The 19469-nt window shown below is 33.3% G+C and overlaps 2 protein-coding genes across 2 annotated transcripts in view; one reads left to right on the top strand and one right to left on the bottom strand.

Annotated features, from left to right (window-relative positions):
* Positions 1 to 803: 803 nt before the first annotated feature.
* The window catches only part of LOC129806624 (neural-cadherin), a 654674-nt gene continuing 636008 nt past the window's right edge, over positions 804 to 19469 (top strand). Inside the window, exon 1 of the mRNA XM_055855343.1 lies at positions 804 to 1347. The gene's annotated coding sequence lies outside the window, so the exon portion shown is untranslated. The remainder of the gene's footprint in view (positions 1348 to 19469) is intronic.
* On the bottom strand, positions 15699 to 16739 carry LOC129806625 (trypsin-3-like). Its single transcript, XM_055855344.1, has 3 exons — positions 16469 to 16739; positions 15997 to 16412; positions 15699 to 15932 (listed from the first exon to the last, which is right to left on the bottom strand). Exons 1-3 carry the CDS (start codon positions 16681 to 16683, stop codon positions 15775 to 15777), a joined length of 789 nt encoding a protein of 262 aa, XP_055711319.1. The 5' UTR covers positions 16684 to 16739; the 3' UTR covers positions 15699 to 15774.

The raw sequence follows: 19469 nt of genomic DNA, 5'->3' as shown, positions 1-19469 counted from the left end.
AACTGAACACATAAATGCCCGTTCTTGTTTCAAGAGCTAAATCAAGAGCTGTTTCTACAGATCTCTTTTCTGAGTGTAGACAAGTGCTCTACCAAAACTGAGCTATTAGAGGCCACATGCTCTGCTTGACTTGCTACATAGTGTTTCATTTATGAAATTTCTATTACAAATAGGGGGAAATGGGGCTACTTTAAGCTTTGGGGCTACATTGGTATACGACTTCTTCGCATACTTTCTAAAAGAAATTGGGCTTCAATTTTATGTAATTTGGATAGACGAAACAATTGTGGATCTAAATAAAATAATTGCATGGCCCAGCTTTCTTTAGAAAAATGCGAAAAACTCATTTATCATTATAGCCCCACAGCTCAAGATAGCCCCACCTCCCCCTATATAGCACTATTTTTAGTTTACTCTTTTTCATAGAATTTTAAACATAAAACATTCATGAGGGTAATGAAGGGTTAATTTTCAGTGAGTTTCTGTGGAACATATTTTTGTGTCTTAGCTAATGTGTCTTGGGTAAGTTTTAAATCTTGGAAGTATACTCAATTTATTTGGGAGAATATTTCTCTGAGTGTTTTTTTATGTTTTCTGGCACTTTTCACGATTTTTCCTCTGAAATTGCGAAAACCCAGAAGAGTATCAAATTCTTTGGTGATTCATGGGTTTAATTTGTTGATGTTTTGTATGTCAAATATTTATTTTTAACACCAGAAGAATGATTTAAAGATACCGGTTAATGTATCTTCCAGTGGATTTCCAGGCAAGGTTCTCTTCCAGCCCAAAGTGGATTTGTATTCAGTCGATGCCGAATCGCTGTGGGAGATAGTTCTGTGCGATTTGTCGCCGGTTCGCCAGAAAATTGTGGTTTTGGCTATCAGTGTTTTGAATAAGCTGAAAAGTGTCTAATATTTGAGCTATTACCAAAATTAAGAGATAAATTTAGTGGCAGTGAGAGGTTAAAAGTTTATCTCTGTGAAATATTTGGTGAAAAAAAAGTGTTTTAGCACAAATTTGAGCACATTTTTGGAGTTTTAAGTGGGAAATTCTGCATTTTTTCGTGTGCTGGAAAAATTGCCGGCAAGAGGCTGAGGAAAAGTGTAAAGTGCATTTTGGGGTGTTTAGTGTGTGTGTCGCCAAAAATAGATTATTAGAGCCATTTAGAATCCAATAAAACACCGTAGAAGCATTTCCCGTGCACATCGTATGCATCTGGAGTTTTTTTTGGCTTTATTTCTGGATAAACATTCTCTGCCTTTCTGGGATGCTTTTTCCATGTGTTTCATCTGTCCTCCAGAACATGGAAAATGCTGCAATTGAGCGTCAATTGCAGCACAAAGTATGGTAAGAGAGACATTCTATTTATTATTGCATCGTTTTTTGAGTTTGGGGTTGGCAAGAGACAGAGATCACTGGGCTATGATATTTTTTCTCCAGAAGAAAAATTCTGGGATGTATGTGCATAATGTTGAGCTTCCCTTTATTCCCATGGATATTTATTTGGCCTTACGATGACTCGCTGATAGATTTGTTTGTTTTTCTCTCAGTTTTTCCCATCTTGTCTCCCTCTTCAACCATTTACCATCTCACTCTCTCTGCTTTTCTATTAATAAAGACCCCGTGCCATTGTACCGGACTTTTTTTTTCAAACACGAGAGCAACCTCTAAAGAGAAAGGAATGATGAGGAGGAAAAAATCAATCTTTTGAATAGGATTTCGGTAAAGGTTAAGCCCAGAAAACCGGGAAAGGAAGAGGAAAAATGCCGCGAAATTCGATAGGAAGCATGATCAGCTTCTGGTTATTGAGATTCTTAGAACAAATCCATTCGATAGATTGCAAAACTGGATCAATAATAAATTGTTATTTAATTCAGGTTTTATCAATTTAGATTGAGGTAAGGTTAGTGATCTTTCAATCTTCAAAACTATTTAGGATTGTGGATTCTATTTAGAGCTATAATTCATAACACTAAAATTTGCATATCGTCGTTTTCATCGCCAGCTGTCGTATCTGCATAAGTGCATACAGATAAAAAATGTTTTGATAATTTTTATCTAATATTTGTTAAATTATTCGTTCTTTTTTTTCATTATTTTTATTACATATTCTAAAATTGTAGGAAAGCAGATACGTCAGTTGGTGATGCATTTAGCAAATTTTAGAATTTTTCCCTAAATCCAGATCGTGAAGTCCGGTTTAGTAGTTTATTTAAAAAATCTAATAAAATGTATCAAATAAAATATTGATTCGACAACAGTTGATGTAAACGACGATATGTATATTGCTACAAAAAATGTATCTAGAAGTTCAAGAATAGGGAGAGGTGGGGTTACTTTGAGCTGTGGGGCTACATAGTTATACGATTTTTTCGCCTATTTCTAAACGAAGCTAGGCCGTACAATTATTTTATTTCGATGCACAATTGTTTTGTTTATCCAAATTACATCAGCTTAAAACCTAGTTTCCTTTAGAAATATGCGAAAAAATCGTATAACAATGTAGCCCTACAGCTTAAAGTAGCCCCACTTTCTCCTATTTTCATTAAATTTTTAATATTCATAATTAATAGGAACAAAATGGACAGTCAAAAGGGTTATTTTGGTCAGTGGAAAATCAAATTTAGTCACTCTAGTAATTCGTTTTCCCTAATTACAAATTAAATTAAATCAAAATTGCATAATTTGTTTTGTAAATTTTATTTAATTGCTGAGAATAATTGATTTATTGTAGCATAGCTCTGGTATATCTTATAGATCAGTAAAATTTCATGAAATCCAAATTCAGATCCCTTTCTTGCTCACACATTTTGCATATGTCTATCTCATTCTTTCGCTCTCTAAATTCAATTAAGCTAAATTGAATTTGTTGTGATGTCCACGAACAGAAGGAAAGTCTTGAGATAGTCATATACAATACGTATCTCGTCTTCATGAAATTTTCCTGATCTGAAATGTATGCCGGAACATTAATCAAAATTAATTTTTAATGTACAAAATTGACTTTCTATTGAACAAAATTGTTTGCTTTCTTACTGACCAAAATTGAAATTTAATTTTCCAAATCAAATTTTCTGTCTGCCTAAATTCTTTTTTTATCAAAAAAATTTCATTTATGAATCAAAATTTTAAATTATTTTATTTTACTGACAAAGTCCAGTTTTTGTTGGCAAAAATCGACTAATTTACTAAAATAGGTTTGTGCTGATAAAAATCGATTTTTTGCTAAACAAAATGCATTTTTTGTTCACTAAATTTTATTTATTTATGAGTCGACTTTTTTTTTGTACAAAATAAACTATTCTACTATTCAAAATATTTTTTATTAATATTCTAAATTGTTTTCTTTTTGTTCACCAAAATATATCTTTTTGTTATTCAAAGTCGATTTTAATGATTCAAATAATTTTTTATGTGACCAAAGTGAATCCTTATGCCAAACGCACAATAACTTCTGTTTTGTAAACATGTTTTTGACATTTCAATAAGAATGAATGAAACCAAGATCTAGTTATCTCGCTCTCTCTCAAAGGGAATTTTGAAAACATATTTACAAACAAAAGTTATTGTGTACTGGTCATTATGCTGAACAAAATTGATTTACCAAAACAATTTATTTTGACCAAAATTGATTTATTTACTGATCAAAATTGATTAAATCAATTTTTCAGACTAAAATAAATTATTCTACTGATCAAAATCGGCTTGGTGCTCATGCTTTTCTTCTTTTAACTGATCCAAATAGGCTTTCTTATTGACAAATGTGTATTTTTCGAACAAAAATTAGCTTTTGTGATCAAACTCAAAGTTGTTATGCTAACCAAAATAGATTTCTTATTAGCGAAAATTGACTCGTGCATGTACATTTACCAAAGCTATTTTTTATGGCTAAAATTGATCAGTTTATCGATTAAATTGATTGTTGTATCACGGAAAATAATCCTTTTTAGACAGGAAATTGATCAAAATTTCTTATTGCTGACCAAAATTAATTTTTGTGATCAAACTAAATCCTTATATTGACGAAAATTTATCAAAATAATTACAGAGACCATGTTTTTTCACCAAAATTTACTATTTTATGGTGTCTACACACTAAAAGCAATTCTCGTCAAAAATTGCCTTTTTTAGAAAAAAAATCTGACGTTTCTGCCTACAAGGATAGGGGAAATTTTCTTTACAAAGACATTTTTCAAAGAAAATTATACTAGTGTGTAGAGGCCATTATTGATTAAAATCGATTTGATCATTAACAACTGATCAAAGTTATTTGTTTTTTTTTTCACTAATTAAAATCAATTTTTATTGACTAAAATTGATTTGTTATAAATTAGAATAGTTTTCTTCTTGCTAATCAATATAGACTTTTATAGACTAAAGTCCATTTTTTTGTAAACTAAAATTAATTTTTGCAACTAAACTTTCTTACGCTGACTAAAATTGAATTTTTATTAACCAAAGTCTATATAAACAAATTTTTTACCAATATAAATTCTTTCAATGATCAAAATCGAATTGCTTATCAAAATACATTTTTTTATCGCAAATTTTTTAATTACCATTTTTGTTGAACAAAATTAATTCTTCTGCTCACCAAAATCGATTTATGAATTGATCAAAATTGATTTTTTCTATTGCCAAATTTGATATTTTTATGGCTTCTGCGCACCTTTTACCTCAGGAAAATTTCATAAAGTAAAAATTCACTTCTCTTTCTACCTTAAAAGATTTGCATAAGTTTATCCCACTCTTTCGGTCTTGAAATTAGACTACATGTAATGTAGACTGCATGACTTATGCAAACAACTTGAAAAGTAAAAGGATGCGAATTTCGACTTTACGAAATTTTCCTGATTTAAAAGTTTTTTTTTGAAGCCATTACTAATAAACTAATTAACTGTACTACTCTGAAAAACATGTTTTGTCAAATTAACAAGACAAGTTTGTAAAAAGGATGTACTTTCATACAGAATATGGAAGAGTTTTGTCAAATCGGCGGCCAGCTGGATCTTGTTAGATGTTTGTCAAAAGGGTGTTTTTCCGTATAAAATACAAGAAAAGTTTTGTCAAATTGGTAAATAACAACCTTTTAACAAAATTTCAACAAAATTCGTTTAACAAGACATTTTTTCAGAGTAGAAAAAAAAAACAAAATTAAACACAAAATTTCTTGGGATTATGTACTAAGCGAACAGAATTCTGTGCAATTATTTTCACAATAAATAAATTCTCCATAGAAAACATGGTCTGTTTGTTCAATTGTACGAATGATACCGTTTCTCAAGGCTCGTTGTGAGTCGAAAACGAGTTGAAGTGCACATGGCAATTGGTTGAGATCAGTGGCAAAGACAATCAGAGCCAGTGCCCTCATAGCTCAGTTGGTAGAACATTCGCCTAGATAGCGAATGGCCCCCAGTTCAAGCCTGGGTGGAGGCAGGATTTTTTTCCTGTCTCTTCTATTTGGGTTACATTTGTGATTTGGGATTCAGTAGTTATGATTGTCGTTCTCTTTTCCCAAACATAAAATTTCTTGGGATTACGTACCAAGCGAACAGAAGTCTGTTCAATCAAAACAATAAGTTATGTAGTATAGAGCACTCGCTCTATATTATGCAAGTGTGTCGTAGGTTCAAATTCCGGTTAAGTCGTAAGAATTCTTCCTTAAAACGTATCGAATTTCATTGAGTATGTTCGAATAGCACTTAAATCCACATTTATTATTTTAACACTAATTTAAAAGCATTGCAGATTAAATTTTAATGGACTTAAAAGCGAACCCTTAGCATCATAAATCTTTTCTCTTTACGAGGGGTTGTCTTTCACGAATATTCCAAATGGGAAGTTTAAGAGTGCAATTCAAAGAATATTCAATCGACTTAAAAACCAATATTCTCCCAAAACTGCCTTCTAATTTTAGCCTCTATCCCACAAAAATTTAAATAGACTTTCTTCAAATAGGTCCCTTACAAACTCCATAACCCCTAGCCTTCCCACTCAATTAGGCGCATTTTTTTCCGAGTGCACAGTATTACCAGATAATTCAATTAAAACTGAAGAAGTCCAAAAATTTTCCCCTTTTGTCCTTTTTTTTTTTTAAAAAAAAGATTTCTTCCGAGTCAGCATGAGAATGTGGATCCTCCTCCAATCATCAGCATCTTTTGATTCTTCCTCTTTACCTTCCCACAATTCTCCGGCGTTGTTTTTCGTCCCAAATCATCCGTCAACGCAAACGCAACAAACACGCACAATAAATCATCGAAGAACCTCCACAAGCCAAAAAAAAAGCTAAACAATATCAAATATATATCAATAGTCAAAAATTTCAATGGACTTCCAAGAGATGGGAACTTTTTCTCCATTTGAGATAAGAAAAATAGTTACAATGGTGAGAGATTGGTGTTCTGGTTGAGATAAACAAGATATCGAATTGTTTTCATCTTCCAGTCAATCAAAGGTGATTGAAGGTGAACTTTCTCAGTCTGAAACTCGGCAAAAATATTTTTGAAGAAGTTGGTATTACTTCTACGAATTCCATTTTGTATGGACTCCATCAAAGTCCTGGGAGATCCTCATTAAGAGATTATCCACCTCAAATGAAAATTTCTTTATCCTTTTAGTCTGTGACCTATCGCATTTTGATCTCTATTGTGTGGAATATCCTGTATTTTAGCCATCTGTCCAAACACTCTAGACACCTCGAGAGGGGCTCAGGAATTTGTGCCTTTTCATTTTCCTTCGTATAGGCGGAGCACAAAATTGCACATTATTTCGCAAATATTTCAATTTAATGCCATGAAAGTGAAGTATGGAAGAGTAGAATCAAAAAAAATCTCATTCAAACTCGTAATACAGAAATCCCATTGATTTTTAAATTGCACGATCTCTGAATTTGGCTCCACAGCTATGGTGTTCAGACCGTACAGGCCTCTTTACATTGAGAAGAATTTTCGTCAGAAATCTTATTTTTGACAGAATCTTGACGTTTCCACATACAACATTTCAGACGACTTCCTTAAAAAAATGATTTTTTGACGAAAATTGCTCCCAATGCATAGACACTGAGAGAAATCCAAAAAAGTTAAAATAACATTCTGGAAATGTTAATTTTACCCTGCAGTATTGATCCGAAATCGGTGTAAATATTACCCTTTTAGGTTTATTGGGGGTTAAAGTTACAATTTTTCATGTTAATTTTACCCTTAAAAAGGTGTAAAATTAACATTAAAAAATGTTGATATATTTTTACACCTAAAAAGTGTTAAAGTTATGAGGAAAAAAAGTTAATCGAACACTCTTTTTCTCAGTGGAGTCTTAAAGCTTTGATACAGAGTTGAATTAAATTAAATTACAGTAGAGTCTCGCTATAGTCCATATTTGGTTTCAGATTTGACACTTGGGTCGCCCTATAGTCCATGTTATTTTTTAAAATTATCAACGACTTTTAGTATTGAAATTGCTCGACGGCTTCCACTTTCTTTGCGATTGTGGTACTTGTCCTCGCTCTCTTCATTATTGATCACAATTATCACAACTACTCAATAAAGTTTGCCAAAAATATTAAAATAGTTATGCTTGTTGCGTACTAAAAAAACATAACCTAACATAAAATCAGTGTTTTGAAATCAACGGTCGATAAATTGTGGACTATAGAGCGATGGCCTATAGCGAGACTCTACTGTACATTAAATTTTATTTTAAAAAGCGTCCCAGGCTTTGCGAAATGCTCGAACTCATGACTTAGATGCTATACCTCAAAAGTATTTTCGCATCATTTACCGTTCACCGGTACTTAAACGATTTGAATCGATTCATAAATCACTCAATAGATTTCACAAAATAGTTTAAAGAGTAATAAAAATTATATTCGAACAAAAATTACTTATCGGTAAATAACCGGTTCATTACCGGTTCACAACCGATTTGAACCGACCTATAAATCACTCAAAATATTTCCCAAAATACACCTCAGGAGTAATTTATTTGAATTTCGTATAAAAATTGGTTATCGGTTATGAACAGGTTCATTACTGATTAAAAACCACTTGGAACCGGTTCAGTTTTATAGGAAATTCCAAGACCTTCCCAACGACCCCAAACATGACCCCATTTGCTTGGTAAATGCGCTCTCTAGAGCCTTTTTAATCTTTGACATTGAAAAACCGTCATTAGGAATGATTCAACGGTATTTTCGTCTAAGGACGAAGTGTCTGCCTGGGTCATCTCAAAAACGTATCCAAAAATGAAAAATATCGCACAACGCGTTTTCGAGCAATCCCAAAAATCATGCTTTTTGAGGATAAGGGGAGGGGTGGGGGGAAAATGAGGGGCATGTTAACGATCCACGGGTCGACTTTTGGGGGGGTCACTTTTAGGTCCCAAGTCGTTATCTCTTACCGTTTGGCCTCTAGAGCTGGCGACAGCCGAACATACAGACGGACAGACGAACAGACGGACAAACAGCGTGACGGCATTTCTCAGAGATCGTCTGAAACGTGAAGATTTGTTGACAGAAGTGGTCTCCGGATGGTGAAAAAAATCGAGGGAATATACTGCTCTCTCCGTGGAGTTCGAGCAGTAAAAACAAGCAACTGTTTGTAATTGATCGTTTGTTCATTTGGTAGGTCATTCGATTGCCTGCCGCACATTCTTCGTTCATTATTTCGTGCGTTCCTCAATGAAATTTTTGACCAATTCGTTGTTTTATTCTATCGCCCATTTCGATGTTAATTGCTTTGTTCGTTCGATTTTTCATTCGTTCATTTATTCGTTAAATAATTTTCTGTTCTCCGTTCCTTCGTCAAGTTCTACATTTATTCATTCGTTTGCTTCTTCTTCTTTCAGTTTCTATTATTTGATCGTTTGGTCATTTAGTCGCTTCCTTCGTTAGTTAGTTACCTAGTTTCTTCTTCCTTCGTTCATGCTTTGTCGTCTTCGTTCATTATTTTCTTCGCTTTTAGTTCGTTCGTTCATTTGTTTTTTTTTTAGTTTCTTTGTTTGTTCTATAATTTAAACCGTCCGTTAATTCGTGCCTTCGGTTATTCCTCTGTTCTTTCGTCCTTCGTTAATTTTTCCTTCACTTGGTCTTTTCTTTTCGTCGTTAATTAGTCCGTTCCTTCGTTCATTAAGTTCAACCATTTTGAAAGGCTCATTTTTCAACCGATTTGGTTAAATTTGGATTTTTTGGAAAGGTATTGCAATTTCGAACCCGGCTGCATCGGTCTTCATCAGTGATGAACCGGTTAAGTACCGATTTTTGCATAATTTTATATCCCTAATAATTGATATTCCCTAAAAGTAAAGTTTTTTCGGTTTTTCTCAAAATTGGCCCGAATATTTTGATCTCTAGTAAATCAGTGATGCAATTCTGACGCCGTCACATTGCTATCCCGCCAAAATTTTCCCGATTTTGCGAAATAGAAATATACATCATACACAGAGTCTTCACTCTGTATGAGTGGGCACGGATAAAGAGTGTGGCGCTTTCAGAGGGATGGCATGTGTAGTAGTGCACAAAAAGCGGAATAATTGCTGTTATTATGAATATCCCGCGAATTTTATCTCGCGAGCTCCTGGAGGTCGCGAGTTGGAAAAATAAATGCATTTTAGGTGAAAATTTCGCGGTTTAGTGCACAAAAAATATTTGTTAAAATTGTTTCTATTTAATTTATACTATGATTTATAATTATAAATAACACTGTCCACGATGAAAAATTGAAATGATTATCTATGAGCACTTTGGGGTTTCTTGGTGCCTCCTGAACATATCTCACGAAGGTACTCATTTGTGTAATATGGTTATATTATTCGGACGTCAAAATTCTAAGATATTTTAATGTGAAAATTCTCAAGAAATGGGTAGAATTATTTTTATTAAGTTCATGTTATGTCAATAATGGTACTTAATAGGATGTTGGTGTACAGAAACGGTTTGTGCAAGACAATTCAAAGAAGACTGCCCTAGAACCGACCACTTTCTTATATTTTAATTTTTAATTTCTTTGGATGGTCTATTTTCAATCGATTTGCTTAAATTAGGATTTTTTTCGCGTATATTACTTTTTAATTTGTTCGTATGCTTGTTACTTATGCTAAAATATTTTAAAACCTACTTTCTTAAGCAGTGTCTTATTTTTGAATGGTTTATTTTTTAATTTATCAATTAATTTAATCGGTAGTAATACGGTATGTACCCAAAAAGCATGCGAAAAGATGATAGACGGATAGCTCTTTTCCGTGAGTTCGAGCACTCCGCAAAGCCGGGACGATTTGCCATCTCTTTTTCTATAATTTTCTTCATTTTCCTCATAAATACCTGAATACCATTCGAATCCACGAAAAGGATTGCGCAGGACTACTTATTTTCTTTACGAAAAAAGAGCTAAGTCACTGAAGATCATAAATACTAAAAAGTTAAGGTGTTCAAAGAAATTCTAATCAAATAATTTAGGAATATATAACACGGTGATGATATCTGTACAATCTTCTCTTTTATTCTCTCATACAACCTGCATCATTTCTTATATAAGACAGTACAAAGGTCATTACTGTCAAATACAAAGGTCATTTTCTTAACCGAAAATGCGCTTCAAATAATTTAGGGTCATATATTCATATTTTAAGACGTTTTTTTTTTTGTTCATATTTTACCATATTGTTAACAGTGTCCTTCTCGATCCTATAATATTCAGTGATCCTAGCTTTTTCTTCAAGAAAATATTCACGTGAAGGACACAAGTTGTCCCATACAGCTTTATTCGTAAGTTTGAAAAATTTTCAAGAATTTATAAGGAAAATCGAGGAAAACACAGGAAAAACTAAGTGATAAGGAAATTGTTTGTTCAAGGGAATTTTTCCTTGAATTCACGTTCACAAATCATTCCTAGATTCTGGACACCAATGTCCTGCAATGAATAGTTATTAATATAATAATATGAGTTTAAACAAACAAGTCAATTCATTTCTTGAGAATTTTCACCTGAACATATCTCAGAAATTTAAAGTGGTACTCCTCCATAAATGTCTTTGAAGAATATATGTTCATGAAACACCAAAAGGACCACAAAAGTACTGATTCACTTCCGTCTCACGAGCAAGGATTTAATTTTATTGCATTGTGTTTTAAAAAAAAAACACTTTAGGTATTACAGTAATAACGAGATTGTTAAACAAACACCCAAGGCATTAATAAATTCATATGGAAAAATCATTTAAAAAAAATATTTTGTTGCCTTGGACCAAACTTATAACAAAGAAATTAAAATTTGAGTGATTTGATAAAATTGTGTATCTAACGGAAATGATTTTGAAAATATCCCGCAAATAAAGAGTGAATGAGAGAGTGCGAGCGAGAGCAATGGCATGATTGAGAAATGACAGTCTCATTGAACAAGTGTTGAATTTCACGAATTTTTCTCTAGTTTTTGCGATTTTAATGTTTTAGTAAATCAAATCACAACAATTTTCATCTTGTGAAAGGTGTTTCTGTGTTTAAATGTGAATAATTTGCTCAAAAATGCACAAAATATGAGCTGAAGCGGCTTCACACACACAACCATCATTCCGAAAAATCTGGATAAATTTCGTGACGGCCATCGGAATTGGGGGGCAGTTATTCCAAAATATTATACAAAAAGCTAATTCAGGGTGAGCTCTATCTCGTGAGTTTGAGCATTCCGCAAAGCTGGGACGCTTTGCCATCTCTTTTTATTTTACATAATCCTTCCTCGAATTCCTTGAAACTTTGTAAGTTTAAGAAGGTTCATGAAAGCTATCTATAATAAAAATTTCAAGCTTCAGTCTCTTTTATTTTAGAAAATAGTGAATATTGAAATTTTCGTTTTGACAAATTTTGCACCAGTCTCCCCAACTTTGACATCCATTAAAATTGCTCTCAAACTAGTAAAATTTTAGTTATTTTGCTGACTTAGAATTAAAGACAATGCAGACGTCTCAATCACCTAATGTCGTGCTTTTGGTCATGCAGTGCCACTTGGGTAGCTGTTCTGTTTTAACAATCTCCCACAGAAATTTCAAAGTCGAACACCTCGAAATCTCCAAATTTCCGTTCTGATGAAATTGTAGGCGATGATAAATGCACGCCTGAAGCGAAGGATTAATTAAAATTTAAACTGAAGTTTATTGCAATGGGTGTTAAATTTATCCTCAAAATAATGACGCGTGGTTTAAATTAATCCCCCCAAGATAAGTTGGAAATTTTCGTCTATGTGTACTTTATGTGCTAAATCGCCGAGGAAGTTTAATTGTGTTGAATTACGTGAATTACCTTTGGGTGGTGTGAAAGAATTGCGAAAGTGCGAAAATACTCATAGAATTTATTGCAAAAATTCTTCTGACAAATTGCCTTTTTTTTATTGTTGGTAGAGAAGGCAAAAGAGGAAAATGCTGAGAATGGAAGAAAAATCCAATGATATTTTCTATATCCTTTCTCCACATTCTCTCCTTCCTTTTTCCCTCTCTCTCTCTTGGCTTTCCCCGCTTTCCCTTTTGGCTTGTATTGTGACGATAAAATGCAGTTGAATGAACTTTCTACGGCTGTGTGAGAGGCGCACAGCGGAGGATAAATAGCTGCGGCAGTAGTTTCCCTTTTTCATCATCCCTATTTTATTTCCTCACTCTATCTCACTCACCTTTCTCCCCTGAGAGCTGGGCATTTTCTTGTCTATTGTGGCGATAGTGTCACTATATCCACTTGCGCATACACGAAGAATATCATTTTGCAACAAAAACACCCCTTCCGGACACAATTTTGGACGGGGAAAGGGAAGGAAGTTGGCTGATGGAGAGAACTGAGAGAGGAGAGTCTGGACTTGGAATCACAAATGAGAGTTTGAAGTTTCAAGGGTCACAAAATAATCAATATTGAGCTAAGAGAATTGATCGTGCGGTTGAATGGGTATGGGTTAGGGGGTTGATTCTACCCCTACCTCTAAAATATTTCTACTCAAATCGTGTCTTTCCCATGTCGTGCTTCATAAAAGATGGTAAAGGTAGATCACGCAAAAGTCTCGCCAATTTCAAAGTCTTGAACAGCATAATTACCAATGCGACATAGTTCATTGTACAGAGTGCTCCTTAAATTGTGACTCGCTATTCAACATTTGATGAACTCTAGAAAGGTAGAATACTTTTTATTATTCATAGGGTGACTTGAATAAATATCATGAAAGACGTTGTGTTACTATAAATGTCCTACTTTATGAAGAGGGAGAGAAAGCTTAAAATTTACCACTCGGCTGGGTTTGATTTGAGCCTATTAAGTGTAAATATTAGATTCTTCTAAACTGAGATTTAGATATTCAGGAAAAAAATTGGAAAATCAAGATTTTCTAAGGGAAGAAACAACTTTGATAAATAAAATTTCGTAAGATATATAAAGGCATTGAATAAACGCGCAGTGAAAAGTCAAAATTGGTCAGCGAAAAATTCGAAATTATCAGTAAAAAATAAAAAGAATGGCGAGTAAAAAATAAAAACAGGGCAGTAAAAAGTTAAAAAAGGGCAGTAAAAATTAAAAATAGCAGTATTTTAATAAAAGCGGTCAGTAAAAAGTGAAATATGATCAGCAAAAAAATAAAAAGTGATCAGAAAAAAATAAAACATGATCAGTAAAAGATAAAAGATAATCAGTAAAAAATGAAAAATAGTCAGTAAAAAATAAAAAGTTCTCAGTAAAAAATTAAAAATGATCCGTAAAATTTTTATAATTTTACCAGATTTTATTTTTTACTGATCACAATTTGTTTTTTGCTGATCACTTTTTATTTTTTACTGACCACTTTTTATTTTTTACGAACCATTTTTTATATTTTACTGCTCATTTTAAATTTTTTACTGACTAATTTTTATTTTTTAGTGCTCATTTTTATTTATTTTTTGATCAATTTCTATTTTTTAATGACCACATTTAATTTTTATTGACCCCTTTTTATTTTTTACTCACCGATTTTTATTTTTTACTGCTGAGTTTTGATTTTTTACTGATCACTTTTTAATTTTTCACTGATCAACTCGAAGCAACAGCTCAATTTTAATTTTTGCTCATTATTTTTTTTTTTATTGATCATTTTTATTTTTTTTACTGACCAATTTTTAACTGACAACATTTAATTTTTATTGAACAAATTTTATTTTTTGCTGACCGTTTTTTATTTTTTACTGACCACTTTTTATGTTTTACGGACCACTTTGTATATTTTACTGCTTATTTTTATTTTTTTTTCTGAGCTACTCGAATAATTCTACTGCTCATTTTTAACTTTTCGCAGATCACTTTTTAATTTTTCACTGATCAATTCGAATATTTCAACTGATCAGTTTTATTAATTTTTTACTGACCACTTTATTATTTTTGAACTGACCACATTTACTTTTTTTATTGACCAAATTTTATTTTCTGCTGTCGGCTTTTTATTTTTTACTGACCACTTTTTAAATTTTTCTGCTCATTTTCAATTTTTTTCTGAGCGACACGAATAATTATGCTGTTTATTTTTAACTTTTTGCTGATTACTTTCTAATTTTTCACTGATCAATTCGAATATTTCTACTGATCAGCTTTATTAATTTTTTACTGACCACTTTTTATTTTTTACAATTTTTTACTCCTAATTTTTAATTCATTACTGCTAATTTTTAATTTTTTACTGCTCATTTTTCATTTTTTGCTGATCAACTCGAATACTTCTACTGCTCATTTTTAATTGTTTACTGACCTTATTTTCTTTTTACTGACCATTTTTAATTTTTTTGTTGATTACTTCTTATCTTTTTACTGATCAACTCGAATATTTCTACTGATCGATTCGAAGTTTTTACTGAACAAATTTAACTTTTTTCTGATCAAATTTTACTTTTTGCTAACAAAATTTTACTTTCTACTGAGAAAATTGAATAGTTTTACTGATTATTTCGAATTATTTGCTGATCGAATTTAATTTTCATCAGCAAATTTTTGTGTGGCCAATTTAGAACCTTAAAACAAAATCCTGTAAGTATATAATTAAAAATTAAAAGTAATTCTGATGAAAATCTAAAAATTAGCATCGTTTTAGCCAAGAATTCAGCCTGATAATTCTGGTTTTAGAGAATTGTATTTCTTTATTATCTTTACTTTCTCCTTGCCCATCTGAAACAGTGAGGACATCTCAAAATTCCAGTTAGGTCCGATTTATTAAACTTCTCCCTTATCGTACCCAGTTTATCGGATTCATTCAAGATTTAAGAAAAAGAATGCAAACAAAAGTTCGCAGACAAATCCCTTAGGGGAATGTAGGCATGGTTCGCACAGAGTGAACCTTCAAACAATGTCAATTTTTTTTTGTATGCAAATAGCTGACTTACCATTTCTCATCTCGTCTCATGAGCTTAATAATTATCTATTTTATGGCTAATGGTGTCTACACACTAGAAGCAATTTTCGTCAAAAATTGCCTTTTTAAAAAAATCTGACGTTACTGCTTACAAGGATAGGGGAAATTTTCTTTAAAAAGGCATTTTTTAAAGAAATTTCTAATAGTGTGTAGACGCCATAAGAAATGACGAACTAGCTCTTTGTAAACAAAGAGAAAATTAGCATTCTTTGAAAGTTTACTCTATGCGAACCATGCCAACATTCCCCTACACCCTTTATAATGAAAGAAAATCTTAATGGAATGCTTAAGAAAAGGAACAAAAATGCATTTTTTTTTTGAAAACCAATTTATTTCACTTGGAATTTCGTTCGGGAGACTACACTAAAGATTGAACACGAAGGATTCAAAGATCAGTTACACTATGAATCCAATCGCGTACCGATGAAACTTTAGAATAGACTCCTGGGTAACCTGGAAGTGCACAACCTTTTCCCCAAGACACCACTCCGACGAGGACCTGTCCATAGAAACCATTTTTCACAACTGGACCACCAGAATCACCTAGAAATAATCAAACCAGGTTAGAGGCTTCTTTTGAACGAGGGGAGTAGTTAAACAAAATTACCCTGGCAAGAATCTTTGCCTCCTTCTGGATATCCTGCGCAGAACATCCTGTCAGTGATGGCTCCGTGTGTCTCATAACTCGTAATACATTCACTTTGATCGACTTTTGGAATGTCAACAGCACGGACATGGTAGCTAGACTCTGAAGTATTTTTGGTAGCTCCCCATCCTGAAATCCTCAAGATGGCACCATTTTCAATGTCGTCGTCAGCTCGGGGAAGATGGATTGGGCGGCTTGCATAACTAAATACAATATCGTCCTTGAGTTCAACGATGCTAAAGTCATAGTCGATGGATTCGGGATCGTAGAGTTCATGACGGTGGATTTTCTCGACTTGAAGAACTTGTCCTTCAGTTTCGCTGTAGTTGGATCCTGCACGAACCGTAAAGAATTCCTCACGGCCATCGGTTTCAGAGCTAAAGAGATGGATCTGTTAGCAAAGGATCGGCCTATACCAAAAGAAGTAACTTACGGTGTGCAGTGAGCAGCAGTCAGGATGAATTTGTTGCTCAGAATAGAACCACCACAGCGATGGGCACCGTAGAAGTTAAGAGACACTTGGTAGCCAATCTCTTCAATGCTTATAACATTGCCACCCACGATTTTATTGGCAGGGAGGGGTAGGACTCCAGCACTAACAGCACTGAGACAGGAGACTAGTCCAAGAACAATCGCGTAGTGCATCATCGTGTCTGCCTAACTTCTTCGATCTACTTCACCGAATGACTTTCACCGGTTTGATTGTCACATTTTATACCCAAGATTTCAAGAGGATTCCTAACTAGTTTGCAATCCACTTGAGATAGTAAAATAATAACAGTGCGATATCAAACCACGCGCGTCTTAAGCCATGCAATTGTTGGAAGCTTAACGGAAACTACGCATTGCTCTTTTAATTAATTTGTTTTACCACTTCAGATTAATCTTAAGATTCCATAGTGGTCTTTCCCAATACCTTATAAACGCAAATTCTCAATGAATCACTCTTTGAAGATTTGTATTGAGTAAGATTTACTTCCGTTCTCATGTACAAGGGTTCTTCTTATCATTTTTGCTTCTTCCCTTTACGATGTACGGAAATCGCAAGGGGAATCATATTAAAAAACACTTGTCAATTGTCCGGAAGTACATCAAGAATCTCGAAAATCCTAAAAATTGCGTCCCAAAACTCGAAAAATAAAAAAGTTGCTTCCAGAAACTCTAGAAACCAGAAAAATGCTTTCCGAAATAAAAAAAGGAAAAAAATCATCGAAAAACTCGACAAATCCAAAAAATCCTTCGCGATATGAAGCCGTAGTAACCTAAAAGAATCTTTTTGGAACTCTAGAAACTCAAAACTTACATTGCAAACCTCTAAAAATCCTAAAATTGCTTTTCGAAATTCGAAAAATCCAAAAATGGTTACGTAAAACGAAACCTAAAAAACTCAGAAAACGCTTTCCGAAGCTCGAGAAATCGAAAAATGCTTCGTAAAACACTTAAAATCCGAAAAAATTTTTCCAGAGTTCGAAAAACCCAAAAATTGCTTTACGAAATGAAATCTGAGAAACCCAAAAATTGCTTCGCAAAACAAAACCCAAGAAACACACAAAATACCTTCTGAAGTTTGAAAAATCCAAAAATTGTATCACAAAACGAACCCAAGAAATCCGAAAATTGTTTCTGATACGAAACTCGGAAAACCCAAAAATAGCCTTACGAAAGGAAAACCGAGAAACCAAAAAATACTTCGGAAAATTCTTAACTCGAAAATTGCTTTCCAAAATTTGAGAAACTGAAAAATTGCTTTACAAAATGAAACCCGAGAAAACCAAAAAGTGGTTCGCGAAACGAATCACAAGAAAATAAAATACTTCCCGAAGTTCGAAAAATTCAAAAATTGCATCACGAAACGTAGTCGAAAAATCCAACAATTGCATCGCAAAACGAAACCCAAGCAAACCCAAAAATTGCATCGCAAGACCTTAGAAAACCTAAGAGTTGTATCGCGAAACTTAATAAATCCAAAGAAAAGCTCAAAAATTGCTTTCTGAAACTCGAGAAAACCAAATATTGCATCATGAAACTCTAAGAAACCAAGAATTACGAAAAAAATTGCAACGTTACACCCGAGAAATCAGCCTTGTTAGTGAGAAATGGAATGAGTCACCCCTTGCAGTAAGCCAAGACACACACCTTGAAAAAGTAAAATTTACAATTTTATCTGGAATAACAAGGATTTAGTGATAAAAATAGTAAATGAAATCTCAAGAAATAACGTTATTTGGCTTCCGAAACAATAAATGGAGTTGTAGCGATGTAGCGATGCTTTTAACTCAGATGAAATCACAAATCTGAGCTATTATGGTGTGTGTCTCAGCTTACTATTTCGTAATTTTGACGTTAGATGTATTAACACCACAGGACCAAATGTATTTCTCCTGCCCTAATTACCCAGTCCTGTGCAAAAAGGAAAATTCATAATTGAAAAAGCCAATTTCTCAAATGAACCCCTCAAAAAATCCACAATCTTCATGAAGCACTCTGTAGTTTGTGCTTACATTTGGAATCACAATTGCGACTTTATGTAGAAGGTCGTTGCGGTTTTCACGAAGCTTCAAAGTTGATTGCTAAGGTAGTGTGAGGGTATCTGATTAACATTCCGCCCCATTCAGGTTTATAGTTTGTGTAGTAAAAAAGTCAGGGAATACGGAGAGGGTATTGGCGTGAAGGTACTAAAGGCCAAAGGGGTACACATTCGTGGGGGTGCCAACATTCGTATGAAATCCATCATTTCAATTACAAACAATTCTCGTAAATCACACATATTCAATGCTGATTCTATCTCGTACAATTCTGGGCAACTTTTTTGTTGTTTTTTTTTTTATTTTCAATTCACTCTCGTTGACAAAAGTCCCATAAATCAGGGGGTGAACAGGGGTGAAAGTTAATGAGGTTCTTTTTTATTAGGCTCTTTTGCTGGATGTTAATTCAATTAAATGTTTGAATTTTTAGTTAAGCAGCAAATTTGCAATATCAATTTATCAGGCAAATAATGAATTTTAAATGGTGTTTCAGATTGTTTATCATTCACGCTAAAATTTCAATCAATTATATTAATTGAATTAATTGGTAAAATATATTGACTTAAAATATCAGTCGTAGTCTTTTGATCTTGACAGTTTACGTTTAAAATTTAGTAAAACGTGTGTTTTACGCATTTGAACAATTGCTGAATAAACGAGTTGCAGATCAAACGCTATTGATAATTGAAAAGAATAATCCAAGGTCACTTGGCGGGTTTAGCAAGGTTAGACAAGGCGAACTGGAGGCAAAATGGAACGAGTAAAATAAAACAATTTCTATTGGAAAAACTCTTTAAAAAATCCCAAAACTAAGAACTTAGGGGAAAGCACGCTACCTTCAGACGACCCAAGCTATGTACGAACGACCTAACTTCTTTATGTGGTCTTGATAGATTTTACCCTTAGCTC

Source organism: Phlebotomus papatasi, chromosome 3 (genome assembly GCF_024763615.1).
Source record: "Phlebotomus papatasi isolate M1 chromosome 3, Ppap_2.1, whole genome shotgun sequence".
NCBI lineage: Eukaryota > Metazoa > Arthropoda > Insecta > Diptera > Psychodidae > Phlebotomus > Phlebotomus papatasi.
This window is presented reverse-complemented; position numbering and strand designations above follow the sequence as displayed.